The sequence below is a fragment of the Cajanus cajan genome, chromosome 7, assembly GCF_000230855.2.
Source record: "Cajanus cajan strain Asha chromosome 7, NIPB_CcT2T_4, whole genome shotgun sequence".
In the NCBI taxonomy this organism is placed as follows: Eukaryota; Viridiplantae; Streptophyta; class Magnoliopsida; order Fabales; family Fabaceae; genus Cajanus; species Cajanus cajan.
Window position 1 is genome coordinate 53,690,016 of NC_138523.1, and position 18,043 is coordinate 53,708,058.

The 18,043-nt window shown below is 33.9% G+C and overlaps 2 protein-coding genes across 5 annotated transcripts; both read right to left on the minus strand.

The window, feature by feature from the left end:
• Nucleotides 1-1,578: 1,578 nt before the first annotated feature.
• On the minus strand, nt 1,579-5,618 carry LOC109818339 (protein FAR1-RELATED SEQUENCE 9). Of its 4 annotated transcripts, none has more exons than XM_020383787.3 (5): nt 5,238-5,615; nt 2,572-4,945; nt 2,211-2,363; nt 2,067-2,126; nt 1,579-1,945 (listed from the first exon to the last, which is right to left on the minus strand). In XM_020383787.3, exons 2-5 carry the CDS (start codon nt 4,936-4,938, stop codon nt 1,862-1,864), a joined length of 2,664 nt encoding a protein of 887 aa, XP_020239376.1. In that variant the 5' UTR covers nt 4,939-4,945; nt 5,238-5,615; the 3' UTR covers nt 1,579-1,861. The 4 variants fall into 4 exon arrangements, 2 of the variants coding, with proteins under 2 accessions (XP_020239376.1, XP_020239386.1); XR_014427990.1 differs by having other exon boundaries at nt 1,856-1,945; nt 2,067-2,210; nt 2,323-2,363; nt 5,238-5,618; XR_014427991.1 differs by lacking the exon at nt 2,211-2,363 and having other exon boundaries at nt 1,856-1,945; nt 2,067-2,210; nt 5,238-5,618.
• Nucleotides 5,619-10,496: 4,878 nt separating this feature from the next.
• LOC109794170 (putative methyltransferase PMT16) lies at nt 10,497-15,503 on the minus strand. The gene is made up of 6 exons (XM_020353649.3): nt 14,734-15,503; nt 12,293-12,503; nt 11,925-12,219; nt 11,461-11,850; nt 11,281-11,358; nt 10,497-10,935 (listed from the first exon to the last, which is right to left on the minus strand). Exons 1-6 carry the CDS (start codon nt 15,337-15,339, stop codon nt 10,704-10,706), a joined length of 1,812 nt encoding a protein of 603 aa, XP_020209238.1. The 5' UTR covers nt 15,340-15,503; the 3' UTR covers nt 10,497-10,703.
• Between the last annotated feature and the right edge of the window lie 2,540 nt (nt 15,504-18,043).

An 18,043-nucleotide genomic window follows, 5' to 3' on the forward strand; every position in this document is an offset into this window, starting at 1 on the left:
CAAACTCAGTAAATCTTTTTACACAACCTTTTGAAATAACATGGGTATGAAAGATGTGTAACATTGGGTCTAAACTTTTCTAACAACAGAAAATAAAAATGAGTGAAAATTGAATAATAAAAAATATTACCCGCTATTAAATAAAAAATTAAGATTTATTAAAATATTTAAATAAGAAAAATTCGTATATAAATTATTTCAATATTTTCTTATGTATGATAAACATGTTACTTGCATAAGAATTATAAGTTCTCTCTGCTCACTATGCATAAATGTTGACTTAAAACACTTTTTATGGATTGAAAAAATAAAATCCTGAAAATAATTGATTTAACCGAAATATTAAATAGAAAGGTACATCTTTATTTTCTCCTTCCCTAACAAATGTTTTGGCTAATAATGATTCTGTCATTTCAAGGAAGCCGAAGACATGCATAATACCATCTTGCTTCTCTAAAAATAGCCAACCTCCCACCCCACATTCAAGCAACCTTGAGTGCGTTTATCTTTTGTTTTGTTTTGCTCTTTTCAGAAAAAAAAATAAAAAAAATAAAAATTTATGTGCAAATTCTGACGATCATGTGAGCATCTAAGTTTGGATCACTTTATAAATATATAATGATAAGCCAATTTGTATCGTTGATGCTCCAACAGCTGAGTTTGGTGGTTGCAATTTACACATCCTAGTTTACCGTTTAGTTCAGATATTTTGTCAAGCACATTAATGAAAAGTCAGCAAATGGGAACATTAGAAAAAGACTCAACATGTGGACGAGTGATGAATGTGGCTTAACGATTGGAAAATTCTACAGAAGGAAAGTCAATAAAACAAAATAAAAGTAGCGTACGGTAGAATTTATTTCAAAGTAGTCAAACGATCTTAACACAAACAGTGTGGAAGCAGGAAAAATGAAACTATGATGCCAAAATGGTCATGAATCTCGTCCAAAATTCACTCGGGCAATCTGAGGAACGGGTATCGGAGACACCCATTGGTTGACAACATCAAATTTCCAAAAGGGGAAGGGGAAAATTTTGGCCAAATACTTCCTTATCAATTTAGAAGAGATGTAGAATACACTATAGACTCAAGAACAAGGTCATGAACCAAATAACCTATAATTGGACAGGGTCCCGAATTTCGGCAGAATGTCCCACCGTTGAATTTGTATCTCTTAAAATAACGAAGTCATGTGCAAATGTTATAAGCTAAAGTGAGAGAATCCAGATCCATAATAATTAATATCGTGCAACTAAAATTATATAATATATATATATATATATATATATATAAATTATTGTGAGAAATAAGAATAATATAAGTCATTGATTCTTGTTTAAATTATCGAGCTTAAAAGATAAAGGCATGACTTTTTTAAAATAATAACTTTTCTCATTGTATATCAACTTACGGTGTTTCAGAAGTATCAACAATTTTCAGAATCTTCTCGGGCACAATTTATCAAGCATTACATCTTTAGAGTTTCCAAAAGTTTTTCTAGTTCAGAATGGCAACTATCTTTTAATTGCATTCCTTGTAAAAACAACAGCAGAACAAAAGTAATTCAAGACAAGAAATAAGAGGATGAAAAGGAATGTATTATCCACCAAAAAATATGAACGTATTTGTACATCTATGTTGGCTTTCACTCCAAAAAGTTGTGTAGCCATAAAAATTAAATTATATAACGTTTATATGAGCTACACAATATCACATGATTAATATTTGGTTATCTACAAAGAGAGAAGGTTGACTCTGTTCTCAATGCTTATCTAGATGGATCCCCACTGTACAGCAAAAATATTGGCACTACCAGAACAGTATTAGAGAAATGATTCAAGCATGTTCTTCCCTTGTACTTCAAGCAGACTCGGAACTTCTGTATCTATGGTCATACAACAAGAATGAAGATGAATGTGGATTTTGGATGTCAAGATCCATCCCCTACAACCAATATACACAAAGCAGATTTAAAAAATTAGCCGACATGAATCCACCCCATCCATCACAATTTTTTTTTTTTAGGGGTGGAGTTGGTGATGGTTTATGACCAAGAAGTGTTTACCTGTCGCATCTGATTATTGCTTGGCATGGACTCATGGTATGTGCTCTGGATTATAGGCTCCTGAGTAAAAATTTCTTAACATGTTATACATAGATGCATATTCCGGATACAACCAAAACACTTGATGACTGGAAAAATAAACACCTGCAGTAGTTGAGATTGACCAGGAGAATCCTGCTGGTTAGAAAAGAAGTTTGGCGATTGTAACATGTTAGAATTAGATTGATGGTTCAGCACAAGATTAGGCTGTTCATACATGCAATGAACCACTTGATTGGCTTCAAATCTGTACAAACCCTATACAAAAATGATAGAATCAACACGTCATATTCTCATGTTTGTACACACATGTGCGTGTGCGCACACACACACATATATATATATAGAGAGAGAGAGAGAAAACATAATTTCTTAAAAGTAATGAGCATTATGTTTGTTGATATTTGTAAACAAATAATATGATCACAGTATAAACTATCATATCTGATAAATGATAAAAGTTGACCTGCAGAATGGGATTTGGTGTTGCAGACTGAGATGAAACATATGCAGATGAGGGGCTAGAAATGCAGACTACAGTATCTGGTGGAGATACTTCTACATTCAGAATCGTATCAGAATCAGTTCCATTACAAGTCATGGTTGTTAGATGACCCCTATCTGATGTAGCTCTCCTGTCTTTTCCTCCATTTGCTCTGTTACTTTCATCCCGATCCTCAACTGCATGTCCATTTATAAAGATCTCTGCAGGCTCACTTTCTGAAGCATTTACATCAATATTATTTGAGGTGATAACTTGACCTTCCTCAACTTTTAATGTCATGATTTTCTCCACTCCTACCATCATTTCATCAAGATGCCTCACGGCAAATTGATAAGCCTCCATAGATTCAGAGGCTCTTGCTGATAACTTGAGCAATCTGTGGCACAAATCTTTGTAACAGCTTGCAACAATCATTTTAGGATTATCTTGCATTTTACATTGCCTAATCTCCCTAAGTTTTCGCAACCTTGCATCTCCTGTCCATCTCTCCAATATGTACCGAGATGGAACTACTTTTATGTTTCTATGATCAAGAACTTTTAATGCATGGCTACACAGAAATCCAACATGCTCAAACTTCATACAACCGCAGACAACTGTGTCATCAGAAGAATTGAAGGTAACACTGTATTGTCTGGTATGCCCAAATATATTTGCTTTGTACTCAAACAATGATCCCTTTCCACTATGTTGGTGAACAAGAACATTTAAAGACTTCTCATATGCTCGCTGAAATACTTCAAATGCTCTTGTAGTATAAATATCGCTTGCCCGCTTCAACAATACCACATTACCCATTAGCCTTGGCAAACACCTGCTCATTTCATCACTAGCTTCTATTTCTTTATAATGTTGCTCATCTACTACCCTTTCAAAATGCTTAAAAAATTGAAGTACATCAAGGTCAGGATTTAGATAACTTCTAAACTTTTGAGACAAAACCTCTCCTAAATGAAAGCCTTTGATGTCTACAAAAAATGTATTCCGACCAAAGACAACAGCCCAGCTCTCTCTTTCTCTATACATCCATCTCAGCCATTCATTTTGCTGGAGATTATACTTCTCCAGCATAGCCTCCCAAGCTTGAGTAAATTCTTCCTCATCCTTGGGGTCATAAATACTGCTCCGTAGATCATTTGCAAAAGATTTAACATCCTTAACAACATGGCTGAGGTGTTTCAAAGTGTTCTCATACAACTGCCTAACACATGTACAATGCTTTGTGTCAGGTAACACTGTATTGACTGCTTCAATAATTACAGCTTCTTGTTCTGTGAGAATGACTTTTGGCTTTTTCCCAGACATTGCATTAGTGAAAGTTCGAAATAGCCAATTAAATGATTCAATGGAATCATCATACAGAAAAGCAGCAGCAAAGATTAACACTTGTTTGTGATGGTTAACACCCAAAAACTGTACAAGTGGCCGAATATTTTTATTTGTTCTGCAAGCTGTATCCAAGCAAATGACATCACCAAAATGGTCATAATCCACCACCATATTGTCATCAGCCCAAAAAAGATTGCTAACCTTGTCATCAACATCAAGCTGTATGGCATAAAAAAATGTTGGATTTTCAAAGTGCTGCCTCTGGAAGTAACCAAGCAAACGCCCTGCTTCTCCTTTGCTAATATCTCGTTCCCTTGCAAAATGAAGGCAATTGTCATAATTCATTGAAAGTAGATCAAGAGATTCACGAGCATTTATCTTTTTATTCAACATATCTAATGCTGACTTTGATTTAGGTCCTAAACTATTGTTTGAGTCAGCTTCCACCGCTTGAGCAACACTAAATTCATTTTGCAAGTTTAACACATTTGCATTGTTAGGGTTTATATTGTCATGATTATGTTGAGCTTCAAAATGGGTAACCAGGTATTTACCATCTGGTCGCCGCGTGACAATCATATGTGCTAAGCAACCAGTTCTTGTTTCCTTCCGGTGTTTCTTCACATTAACATCTCGTTTGTCTTTCCTACGGTATCCCTCTTTGGAGCAGGTAAACTTCCTAGACACCACCTGGCCATGCACCTTACTCCTATTGATCCAATCTTTTCTAACATTGAAACCCACCAGTCTTGCATACTTGTTATAGAATCTGTATGCATGATCATCGGACTCAAACTCCGTACCAATTCCAAACACAGTATCGGCACTGAATACATGAGCCGAAGAAGGAGAAGAGGGCTGAATGTCATTAGCATGAGTAACATTTGGGCTACTATAACAGTTCTGCTCCACATTCAAGTCCAAGTTATTCGATGTCTGAGGTCTAATATCAACATTCCCTTCATGCACACTACCCAACTCGTTTCGATCCCCATCCATTAAAAACCTTCACCAAATTGGGAGAAACACGCAAGTCAATTTAATTTACTTAGTTCATAAAAAGAAATGGATCACAAAAAATAAACCCAACAACGGTATGAACTTATCTCATACCAAATCCACAAACAATGTTTGAAACCAACCTAACTTCACTTTGCATTTGCACAATGACACATTCAATTCCAAAATTGCAACACAATAAAGCTTTAACATGCATCAAATTTGAAAAGAAGAAAAAGACAAACACTACAGATTCCACAGAGTAATGAATAATTATCGATCATGTTCATTGCCCTTACCAGTAGTTATAGAGAGAGAAGCAAAGTAACCGGAAACTGAGACGACGAAGAGAAAAATTAGGGTTCGAGGTCAGAGGCAGAGGACGTGATCGACGGGAAGGAACAAAACATGGTGCAGTGGACGCACGACAGTGTCCAAAATCTTAGGGATATGACCGAAACGAAATATTGGAGGAACAGCGACGCCGTGCTGTGTCGTTGGATGCATTCGAATGCAGTTAGTGATTTGGAGATTGGAACTGCTTCTATTCCAGAGAGTTGGTGAGTGCGGAGAAACAGATGGAATTGCCAATCTGTAAACCCTAACACGATGGGAGAAGACGATTGTTGATAAATGCTCCTGCTCCTCCGTCTTCTGAGATTAACAGTTAAGAAACGCTTAGTGGCACCGTTTTTTTTTTTTTTTTTTTTAAGAAACAGAAAAACTCATTTAGATTTTTTTTATTGAAGTTTTAATAATATTTTTTTATACAAATCAAATTTAGTTCATTTTACAAATTTAACAACAACAAAAAATCTGAGTATATCTATACTAATCTATAAAGAAGATACTCTTTTCGGTAACCACCTTGAGCTTCACTTTTTTGACCATTATACCCTTTTATTTTTTAATCAAATTTAAGAACTTAAAACTAATAAATCTATACTAATACTAATATATAAATGATATATCACTTTTAATAACTACTTTAGGTTTCTATTTTTACATGACCCATTTTATCTTTTATTTATTTTCCAATAATTATCTTTTTTATAAATAATTTCTCATTTTTTCCCTTTTTTTTTTAATACAATACAGGCACGGAATGCCTTTTTTTTACTAATAGTTCTGTAAGTGCGATTATTACTATTTTTAATCGATATCAATATTAAATATAAAGACATATTATTAAGTTTAATTCTTATTGAAATAGTCACATTCGATCATTCTTAATAAATTGTACTTAATTTTGATCGTTGATAAGTAAGGTTATTTTATTTTAATATTTATGTTAGTAAATTTTGAATAAAATTTTTAAGGGAGAAATTTTTTTTCTTACATTTGTATTAAAAGAGAGTTAATGAACACATGTCTTAATTCACACTTCATAGTCGTTAAGTCAATCAAATTGACTCATGAAGAAATCAAAGGTAATTACAACTAGCGCAATTGTACCAAATAGATTTACTATGATGACTCTTCTCAATCCTCTCGGATTTGATCAACTTTGGTGACTTTGAGAAAACTTTGGCACCCTTGGTCATTGAAGAGTGCAAAGTTAACCTGACCAAGTCTCACAAGTAATGTACAATATTTTGGCACCCTCAACCATCAAGAATGTCAAAGTCATCTCTATCAAATCACATATGCCATGAGCTATGTTTTGACATTTTTAGCTATTAAAGATGTCGAAGTCACTAAAAATCTCTTTGAAACATGTCATAATATATGACTAATAATGATAGTAAAAGATTAGAATATTAGCTTCTGATCAACAGTCGTATTATCTAACTGATAATCAGAAAGTAAAGTCCATCAAATTCAATTCCATTACAATTAGTACAAATAGTTGCACCAATTAAGATAAAATTATTGTTATTTATTATCCACTTAGATCTTTGTGTTCTTCTTAACTTGAGCATTAAAATGTTTTTACATATACTTCACCTATTGGAGCCTCCAACCGAGCTAGAACCCAGAGTGTAATCTCAGACTCCCTCATGTATCCTTTGAGACAAGTACAACATTAAAGGAAATCAAAAGAATTGTTACATATATGAGAATGATATCTCCAAGATTGCTTGCAATTATGAGCCTCCAAAATCACTCATTTAGTGTATATATAAATATAAATGTCAATAATATGCTCATTTTGAAAGTATTCTCCCATATTACATCATTAAAATCACTCATTTTGTTTTATTTGTGATAATTTTGTAATACATTAACATTTACATATCTTAATTGTGTGAGTTTATTCTTTCTTAAAGAGTGTAAAAACATGATTGACCAATAAACAATTAAATATTTTTTTTTATAGCAATAGTCATATAAGTTAAGAATTGAACTATTTTTTTTATTATATATACTACTAAAAAATATAACCTTTTGTATTGTTTTCTTCTTTTTTTTTCTTTTTATTTACGGTACTAAATAGGTTGCTAAACATTTTTAGGGTGGAAAAATGACACATCTTTCGAAATTTATTATCAAAAATATTTTATTTAAAGTTTTGGACAAATATAAGTTATTAAATGGTTCAAAAACAGTCAAAATCTTGGTTCGAAACACATAATAATGTGTTTGGATGATTTTTCACGTTCAATTTGAAATAATAAATAATAATTTCTACATAAATTAGACATTTAGACACGGGGGAGACAAGAAAAAATTGCATTCAAAAATCGGTACAAACATATACTAACATTGCTCCAAATTGGTGATATACTGATATCCATTTGAGAAAGGAGTTGACCAAGGTCCTTTGCTACATACATTGCATTTCAAAGTAACTATTGAGTTATTCAACAAGGTTCACGTCATCACTCTTTTGGTTCGATCCAAATACTGTTAGTTTTCGCGATTCGTAGAAATACTTGATCAAGATTTTTGCTTCAAGGTTTTGATTTTCTGTTAGCTTCGTTGTCCAGATACATTTTCTACATAAAAGATACTTGTTTATTACTATTAATTGATTCCTAACATTCAATTCAAAGATCCTGCTCTTCAGATGAGGCATCATATATAGCAACACAATGAAGAAATGATATAGTCAATTTTACCCGTTTATTGCAACTAAATACCATGGTTCAATTTCTGTCACCTAAGCACACAAATTGATGAGGTTCCACTTGGTGAATCCTCAAGAACACCTTCAAATCCTTCTTGGTTCCTTGGAAGTATGGCAAGGAAGGAAGCTCCAAGAAGAAACAATGTGACCTAAACTTGAACAAGCTAAGTCCGGAAGAAGATTAGCAACCTAACTCTACAAGGAGAGGAGCTCAAGGAGAGTAGAGGTAGGTTGAGAGACTTTCGGAGGGAGAGGTTTCAAATGGTGAAAACTCATTCAATTAATCCAAAAGTAGCTACAAGTCTCAACTATATAGAATATATAGGGAAAAATTAGGTTAAAGTGAACCAAGGGTTAGCCTAGGGTTAAGTAAAACCATGGTATGGTTACTTAACCTTAGGCGCCCAAAATTTGAATTCAAAATTCAAATTTTGGGAGCCAAACCCAGAACCTCCCATGTGCTTATCTTTTGGCATGTGATTCGCTTCTCATTTGAGTTGTATTTAGGTCACACCATGTGCATGTGTGCACATGGCCGAAAATGCTTATCAAATGCAAAGCTAATTACATGCTAATGATAATTCACATACAACTTTAATTAACCCTAAATTCCAATGACCTCTAAATGTAAATCCTAAGCTATAAGGCCGAAAATACAAGGCCTAAAAGAAAATACAAGGCACTAAGGCCCAAACCTATATTATCCCTAATCTAATGGGCTTGAGACAAAGCCCAACAAAATAAAGTGGTAGACCTTCCTTGGGCTTGGGCCCACTCTTCATGCATCATCCTTGCCATAGTCCTAGTAGTTGGGCCCTTAGCCCATGAGTCTCCTCCATCACAAATAAAGAGAAAGTTCCGACTGAAATCAACCTCAAGAAAGTTCTAGTTTGTGCTTTTCCTTGTTTTGATTTAAATATTGCTGTTGTTGATCAAGAATGTTTAGTTACAACTAAGCTTTTAAAATACTTTCACGAAATCATAAGTAGCTAAACTACATTTTCTGTTTGTGTGCGGGCATGTGTTGAACTATTGTAAGGCCATGTGCAGTATTTGTGGAGTTTCAAGGATGGCCTGGTAACTTTCGGATCATATTGCTTTGAAAATTTTTCTTTTAATTCAAAATCACTTGATGAATATGTTAATATGTCGGAAAACCAGCAATGGTTTTATGACTGGCTAACCTCAAATGATTTATGTTCCTTACTAAATATGTTTATAGCTACTGAGTAGTAGACAATAGTTTCTTTCTTGGACCACTTAACATGTTTTAAGTTTGAAATGTTGTTTTTTCTTCTGAATATTCTTAGTATAGTTTAACTCAAAAAGAAAACAAAAAAGTATGGCAATATCTAATTATCTATTATTCAACTTTCACTGAGATGTAGTATAAGTGTGCTTTGTCCTTTTGTTACATATTAATGGTTTGGATTGCACATGACATTAGGAACCATGTTAGAGAACACTTGTGAATTTTAATATTGCTTAAATGGTGTACATACTAAATGAAGGGTATCCTTTGCTTTAGGAAGATTATTTTCATTCCTTTAATTTCCAACTTCAATTTTTAGTAGTCATTTCTATTTCTTTTTCTATGTGTGTGTTTAGGCTACATTCATTTTTTTATTATCATTTTGGAGCATTATATATGCCTATATGGGGATCATGACAAACCAGCTCTAATCACTTATTCAGATTTGACCCTTAATTGTAAGTGCAGTCATTCAGTCAATTTATTTTCTTTCATCAAATTCCACTTGTTTCAAGATTTTAATTTCTTTTTATCTTTTGTTCCAGAATTTGTCTGCGTTCAAAAGTAGACATATTTACGAACCTCACAATATATATGAGCTACATTTTAATTTATATTTTGTACTTATCTCATTGTAGTTTACTTTGCAATTGAGCTAAAACTTAAGGTAGTGTCAAGTCTATCATTTGGTTCAATAAATGCCCCTCTTGTATTTTAGAAGACATATTTGGTTTGAAAAATATTTTATTAGTTTTTTAATAATAAAAAAATTATATTATTTCATTTTATTCAATAGTTTTAAATATGAAAAAAAAAAATATACACTTATGTTCTAAACATTCCATACTATACGATGATTTTTTTTTGTGGACTTTTATAACTTTAAAAGTTAAATCATTGATCGACAACATAAAAAAATTGAAAATTTTAAATGTTTTTACATATTTTTTAAATAAAAAATAAAGTGAAAATAAAATTATATGCTTGTAATTATTTATTTAAAAAAATTCTCAAACCAGTCTGTACTGATAAAAAGTCTGTATCTTTTCTCATATTACTTTCTGAAAACTGTTAACTTAATGAAATTAAAGCAACAAAATTACTAATTACTATCGTTTATTTAAGGTATTAATCACCAGACAAACTCACTAAGTCCTCAAGAATTATTAAGCACTTAACGCCTTTCTAAGGTCATTGTCTAAGTAACTATGACAGTTGTAGTGAAATCATATGAAATTAATCACTCTGGTAATTCTTACTAACACAGCAATGCTAATCTCTGGACTTGGTGCTATGCACAATTAGAGTGAATTTGCATTCCACAAAAAATGCTTCCATATACCCCTACCCTCCAAAAAATATTTAAGTTAAAAGACAAAGGGAATAAATTGAAAAAAATAATAACAAAAAAAAAGGAAACCTGAAGCAGAAAAAGAAAAGTAATTAATCAGTCTTGTCAGAAGCTGCTGGAGCTGTCCAATACTTCTTCACAGCAAATAGAAGTTTCTCTCTTACAAGAGGACCATCTTCGTGGTCTACAATTATACTATCCCATTCCAGTCCATTCACGATGCTCTTCACTTTTACCAATATATCAACATCATCTCGGATGATAACACATCCTTCCGGTCTAAGAATTCTATCCATTTCGAGCATAATGTCTTCCAATTCACATCTACAACACAGAATTAAGCTAGTTTACGGCGTTTGAATATTTCAAAACTCATTTATTTCAACTAATGAATACATTTTTAACATCAATTAAAACAAGCGAGTTTAATTGTTTTACATATTAAAGTTAGAATTTAATTCGAGTGTAATGAATTTCTACATTATCTTTCAAATCATGAATTCCAATGGTGACTTTTATGATCATCGATCATTTTAAATGTTATAAATCATTTCTACTATATTTTTAATGATTGAGAGTGTAAAAACCATTACACGAAGAACTCATGAAATTATATAAATTCAACACTCAAAACATTTGTCTAGAAAAATAAAACATAACATATATTACCTGTTACTGTAAAGGCTGAACAGTGAATCAGCATGAATCAGATCATAAGTCCTAGGATAAGTAGACATTGCTTCACACCTGCAAGAGAATCAGACGATTCACTAAAGCATATGAGAGAGAGAGAGAAAGTGGGAGAAATTTATGAAATATAGAACAAGGGGTTATATAAATTGTGCAAACCAGTCATGGTATATTCCAATGAATCCGCGTTCATATATGACCCCAAGTGTGTTAACCTTAGCCTGAACAGGAACCACATTCATGACCCAAACAGGGTCCTGAATTAGTGCAGCGGCAAATCCACCCAAATAGGCATTCATGTCCAAAAGATTGCGATATCTCCCAGTTCCTAGTTGATTATTGAGTGTCTTATAATAAGATATCCTTTTGTTCCACATGTCAGAATTTTCTGAATAAGTTTCAGGTGTAATCCCTTGTATTGTAGCCTGATAAATCCTTGGGGGGATGGATTTGAATCTCTTTGGCCAATTGTCCAGTAGCCCACCTGCGGTTTCTTGTTTGCTAGACACTTGAGGAAGAGGAGTCAAACACGTTTCCATGTCAGTATACCTGAAGATGACGAAAAGAATTATGGAAAGAAACAGAAGAGATGCAATGCATATATGGAAGGTGATTGGACAAACCAGGCCTTGTCGGGATGGTTTTGTGCAACTGCAGTGCAGAAAGAGCGGTGTTGGGTGGGCTTGCAATGAAAATGGTTTTTGGGTTTCTGCCAGATAGCAATATCGTCCTTCTCGATTAGCTTGTTCCAGCAAAGGCTTTTGGCAACGTTCTCAATTTTAGTCTGCTCTTCTTGCAGGTCCTTCTTTTTTCTTTGCCACCCTTTCCAGTATTTCTTCCAGTTGATTGGTGGGCCAGATAGAATCCAATAGCCGCCAGGGCGTAGAACTCGATCCACTTCGTTCAGAAAAATGCCATCTGTATATTTAATAATATATATAGTTATGTGGTGTGGTACGTGGGTAATTAAGATTATAGTATTGCATAGTACCATATTGAGCCCAAGGGATGAGGCAGCGAGAACAATGGGAGATGTCAAAAGCTCTGGAAGGGAAAGGGAGCCTCTTAGTGGCTAGGATTCCGATGAATGCAGGAACTCCTCGCTCCAGAGCAAACTGAACTTGTGCTTCGTGGGTATCCCTTGGTGCAATAGACATTGTTACGATGTCACGTGATAGAAGATACGCTCCCCAGCTAGCAACCTCCATATACACAAAAAATCATTAATATCAAAATCAATTATTTCAATCTCAATTCAATAAATTTAAATAATAAAAATTATATTTGAGAGGAATTCAAATAGTAAAAATAAATTGATCACACGACTTCTTAAAAAAGAGTATAAATTTAAAAACCTTGTTTAAGTATTTAGATTAATAATATGGAAGTTTTTTTTTTCTTCCAAAAATGGAAGATTTAGATTCAAAACAAAGGTTTTTTCATTAAAAAACATGAGATTATATTATACCATTTTAAAAATATTTTTGAAAAATCAATATTTAATCAGAGAGAATCACTAAGTTAGACGATCAAGAATGATGAGAAGTTAAAGCAATATATATACACACAAGACTTTAATTAAATTCATAAGTTAGTAACTATTATACACCAAAACATACTTGAGTTGAGAAAAATAAATAAAAAACTGGAATCATTTGCTCCAAGCCAATTAGCAATTTTATTTTTTAATCATTATATTAATGTAAATGATTAATTGATTTTATTGTTGACTAATTTATCTTAGAAAATTAAGTTTCTTATATTTAATAGAATCTCTCATTTCAATTTTTTTATATAATTCACAATAGATGAACTCAAAGTTTTATTGAAAAAAATCAAGTTGATCAGTTCGAATAAAACCGACGATTTGTTGACCAAGCCAGTTAGCACATTGTTATAATCGTTTTTTAAGAAAAAAAGCAAAGGAATCAAATGTTGTCCAATTCTTCTAATTTGTTTTGTCTTTTAATTTCCAATTTCCAAGTTCATGAATAAGTAACACTATAAAGAGAATGTATTCCATGAGATATTTCTTTCCTTCAAAGTTTACATAAATTTCTATACATATTTATTTTAACACTTTAACATTTAAGTGTTTTTAATGTTAAAATTTACATAATAAATTAATTACAAATTATGATATGCATACCTTTTAAGATAATTATTTTAAAAACCAACAATATATATAGAGATGACAAAAATACTCACATCTGCAGGTATCTGTGGGTAAAATTCGCTACGGATAATAAATGCATAGGCTAATTAGATAGTCGTGGATAATGCGGACGAATAATTTTTTACCCGTTTATAAACAGGGCGGGGACGAGTATGATGATATCGGGTACTCGTTTAATAATATTTCTTAAATATCCTAATTATCCTTGTACCGCATAACCCTAAAACTACACTCTCATCTTTGTGATATGAGACTTTCACTTACTTGTGAGATTGATGTATTTTAAGTTATTGATTATCTTGCTTTTTTATTATTATTTCAACAAAATTAACGTTAAATACAAGTTCAAAATTAACATTGAATTTTTATTTTTAATATTTTAATGATATTAAATATAAACTTAAAATTATTTATAATATAATTTTTTTAATTTCTTAAGAAATTTATAAATATCCATGAATATCCATGGATATCCTTGGGTATTCAAGAAATTCATGAATATTCACTTAAAAAATACCCGTGCAGATATGAAATGGATATGAGATCAATTTTCATCCACCCGCCTGATGGGCCTCCATTGCCATCCCTAAATATATAATATCTTAAATTTAAGATTTTGTGTAAAAAAAAAAAAAAAAAAAACATGATTCGAGTGAAAATAACTTCTAAATGAATAACATGGTTAAAAAGAACATATAACATGCAGTGAGGAGACAGGCAGTTTCACTTCCTTGTATTTGACTAGTGTTCCGAAAACAACTGCATGAAAACATCCCTTGGTTTTAAACAATATCCAACACGTATTCCAGATAAAGACAAATGCCATCTCAGTTCCCTATGGAAGCAATATCATTTCAACTTTTTATTTTTTTATTTTCAAAAATTGCATGCTTGACTTCATTACTAAGAAATAAGCCAACTCAGGTAGTCACAAAGTTACCCCTTCAACATTCACTAAGAAAATTAAGAAAGTCACTTTGATCCGATCGAAATCCGGTTCAACTTTCACTAACACAGATAAGAATTTCACAACAAAAATGATATTTTCTCAGAATCTAAAAAATAAAAAATAAAAATCTTGATTTTCTGCCGGCAATAAACACTCAAACAGATGATGATGGTGGTGATGAAAATAAAATGCAGAATTGAAAGATTTGAGTCATGAAATCTCCATGAAATGCAAAATGATAATTATTAATTTAAAGCGAAATTAAGGAGAATAATAATAATAATAATAATAATTTAGAAATGGTTACCCCACAGCCAGTATCAAGAGCAGTCCTGAGGGAACCATCTTTAAGATTAATCAACTTTCCGATGTCCTCAATGTAGGCCTGAGCGCCGTTGGGGAAGGTGGTTCCGCCGCCGGGGAAGATGAAGCGGTCGCCGTCGGAGCGGATCCAGTTCTGAACGGCCTTCTCGACGGTGAGCTCGCGGTGGGGGACGTTGGCGAACCACGCTCGGTCCCTGCTGGCGGGCCATGGGAAGGGGTTCCGGTATCCGTAGGGCGCAGGAACCCTACACTTCAACGCTTCCTGCGGACAGTGCCTCTCTCTGTATATCATTCTGCTCCGCTTGTACGCTAGCGACCGCTGCGGATCCTCGCACGGCGTGTACTCCGTGAAGTTGGCGCTGCACCGAGGGAAGCTTCTGGAAGGCGCCGAGACATTCAAACCGTCGCACGGCAGGAAGACGGAGAGGTTCAGGGCGGAGAGCCGCGCTTCCTGCTGGTGCGCGGCCAGGAGATAGGAGGCCACGCAGGCAAGGAGAATGAGTGCGTAGATGTGTGTTTTTCTCGACTTCAAAACGCTGCCGTAGCGGGCACAACAACAAAAAGAAGAAGAAAAATGATTGTTGGCCATGGGTCTTTTGGATTCTTGGAGAATCTTGGGATGGAGAAGAAAATCACTTTCACGTAACACTCACTACTCACTACTCACTACTCACTACTCATGCCATCTCTTCGGTTACTCCTCCTCGAGTATTCTCTAACAAAATCTAAATCCTTTTTTATTATTTAATATAATATTAATTACTTTTTCATTTATTTATATCTTTAATATTACTCCTTCCCTCTCACAATATTAATAATTCTACTTTAAGATTTCTGTGAGAATAATAAATATATCACAATTTTACTACCATAACTGTAACGACCCACCCTAGGCCGTCACATCAATAACCAAACTAAAATAAAATGATATATAATATAGAAAATAGAGCAAAAGCCAGCTACGCTAGAGTGTAATTATACAATAACATATAAATTGTTTCCAAAATATATAATATAATCTGCTATAGCAGAGTCATCATCCTTAGTAAAGTTATACAGTAATCCAAAAGATAATATAATATAGACACCCTAGGTGCTGGTCAAGCTCTAAACCTTGCTACTACTCAAAGCAGCTATCAGAAGACTTCTTGCTATCCCAAGCCTCACACCTGATCTGCTCCCCCACAAAGTGAGATCATCACAGTCCAAACCACATGGAAAACATGCAAGGGTTAGAACATATAAAACCAACCATAGTACATGATAAAATATCATTAAACAGATATTTATCCATAATATATATATATCCGCACCAAGGAAATAAACCTTATAAATAGTTATTTCCATGCCAAATATAAATCAAATCTAAAATCCAATGCATACAATCCACACCATTTGTATACATATTCCACATCCAGAAACAAAGTCACACCACTGTATAATTATTCCATGATCTCACACCAACATATCCTCACAATGTTGGCCTCAACACCATCCACCAAGTGTTGACACGCACGCTGAAACATATCAGCAACCCAGGAATCACACCTGACCTCTCATGGAATTATACAGCTGGAATTACGTCGTCACGTAACCCTGGTGATCATGGCCACTTCATCCATCGGTATGACTCGGCCTGGCCCCCATACCGGTAGCAAATAGAATACTTAAAGGAGTACTTCAGAATCCACCTAACATCTGAAGTGGTTTATCATATAACCTTTGGAAAAGTTCCACATTGGAATCCTCACCATGGAATTCCCAATTTCATATTTTTCCAAAGATTATATCCTGATCTCACCAAGAGATCTAATCCATACCATAACCTTACTCCTTTAAGTCCTATTTACTTTTTTTCCAAACCACATGCACATAGCATATTCCACAATTACATGCAATCATTTCCAAAATCATGTCACATTCCATACCCAATATATATCATCATAATTAATTAAACACCCAAAACAACTATCAACTTAACCAAATTACCCTTTATGAAATGACAATCTTCACATAAAATAGCATATTAAGAGTTATACTACTCCTATCATGCTCATACTTATCTCATATGAAAGATAAGAAGATTTCCTACAACTCGTATGAAGACATCAAGTCCTAATTCCATCATTTACTTTGTTGAAAATGCTAAAAACCGTAACAGCTATAACCAATGCTGACAGCTTGACCCCTGTTCACTAAAACAGTCATATATGGAGTTCTAGACCTCCTTTTTGGATGATTCCAACGCCATTGGAAAGCTAACATCCAAGGCTAAAACTTTCATGAAGACCTCAAAACCAAAACACGCACGCCCGGCGCACTAATATCAAGCCCGGCGCAAAACTCAAACAGAGACCTCGGTTTTTAAATTGAGCCCGGCGCGACTTGCCTCGCGCCCGGCGTGATTTTGCAATGATGGTCTCTGATGAATTCAAGCCCGGCGCGAAGAACTGAGCCCGGCGCACTAGCGACCAGAAACCCTCGAAAACCTCAAAAATTCCTTCCAATCATGAATCTAATCCAAAATATACGAGTTTGAACCATTACAAAGCATAAACACTATCCAAAAACAATATTTTAAGCAATAAAATCAAGTATTAACCATTATACCATAGAAATCATGAAGAAATCATGAAAACCCTATCAAACCCCTTTTTCCTCAATCCATCCTTAATCAAGCTTAAATCATGAAATTAATATGATATTTCAAACCCATACATACTAGATTAAGTCTTATAAGTACTACCCTTACCTCAGAAACTTCAGAAATGCAAGATTTGGACAAACCCCCAAATTCCCAATTCAAACTTCAATCTCAATTTTCAAGGCTTTAGAGGCCAAATCTCTTGAAACTCCAGTTGTGAAGATTGATCCTGGCTTGATAAGCTTCCCAAATATGTCCTCAGCTTCCCTCCGGACCAGAGCCTTTCTCTCTCTACTTTCTCTCTCTAGAATCTGTCTCTGTCTGACAAATGAAATCCTCCGGTCCTAAGTCCCTATATATAGCCATTTTTCAAAATTTCCAAATTTCACCCTTAGCACCTATTCACCTCAAATATCCTATTCCTTGAAGTATTTCAACTCCCTAAGCTCTGAAACAACCTCAAATTCACTCAGAAAGACCAGATTTATCTTATGTTCCTATCCTTCGATCTCCTACCCATCTTATTCCTCTCCATGCAATACTCACAACTCACCACCATATGAAATGCAACATGTGTCAACACACAAACAAATATCACTTTCAGATATAGATGCTTGGAATAATGAGTTGCATGCCATAATACTTCACT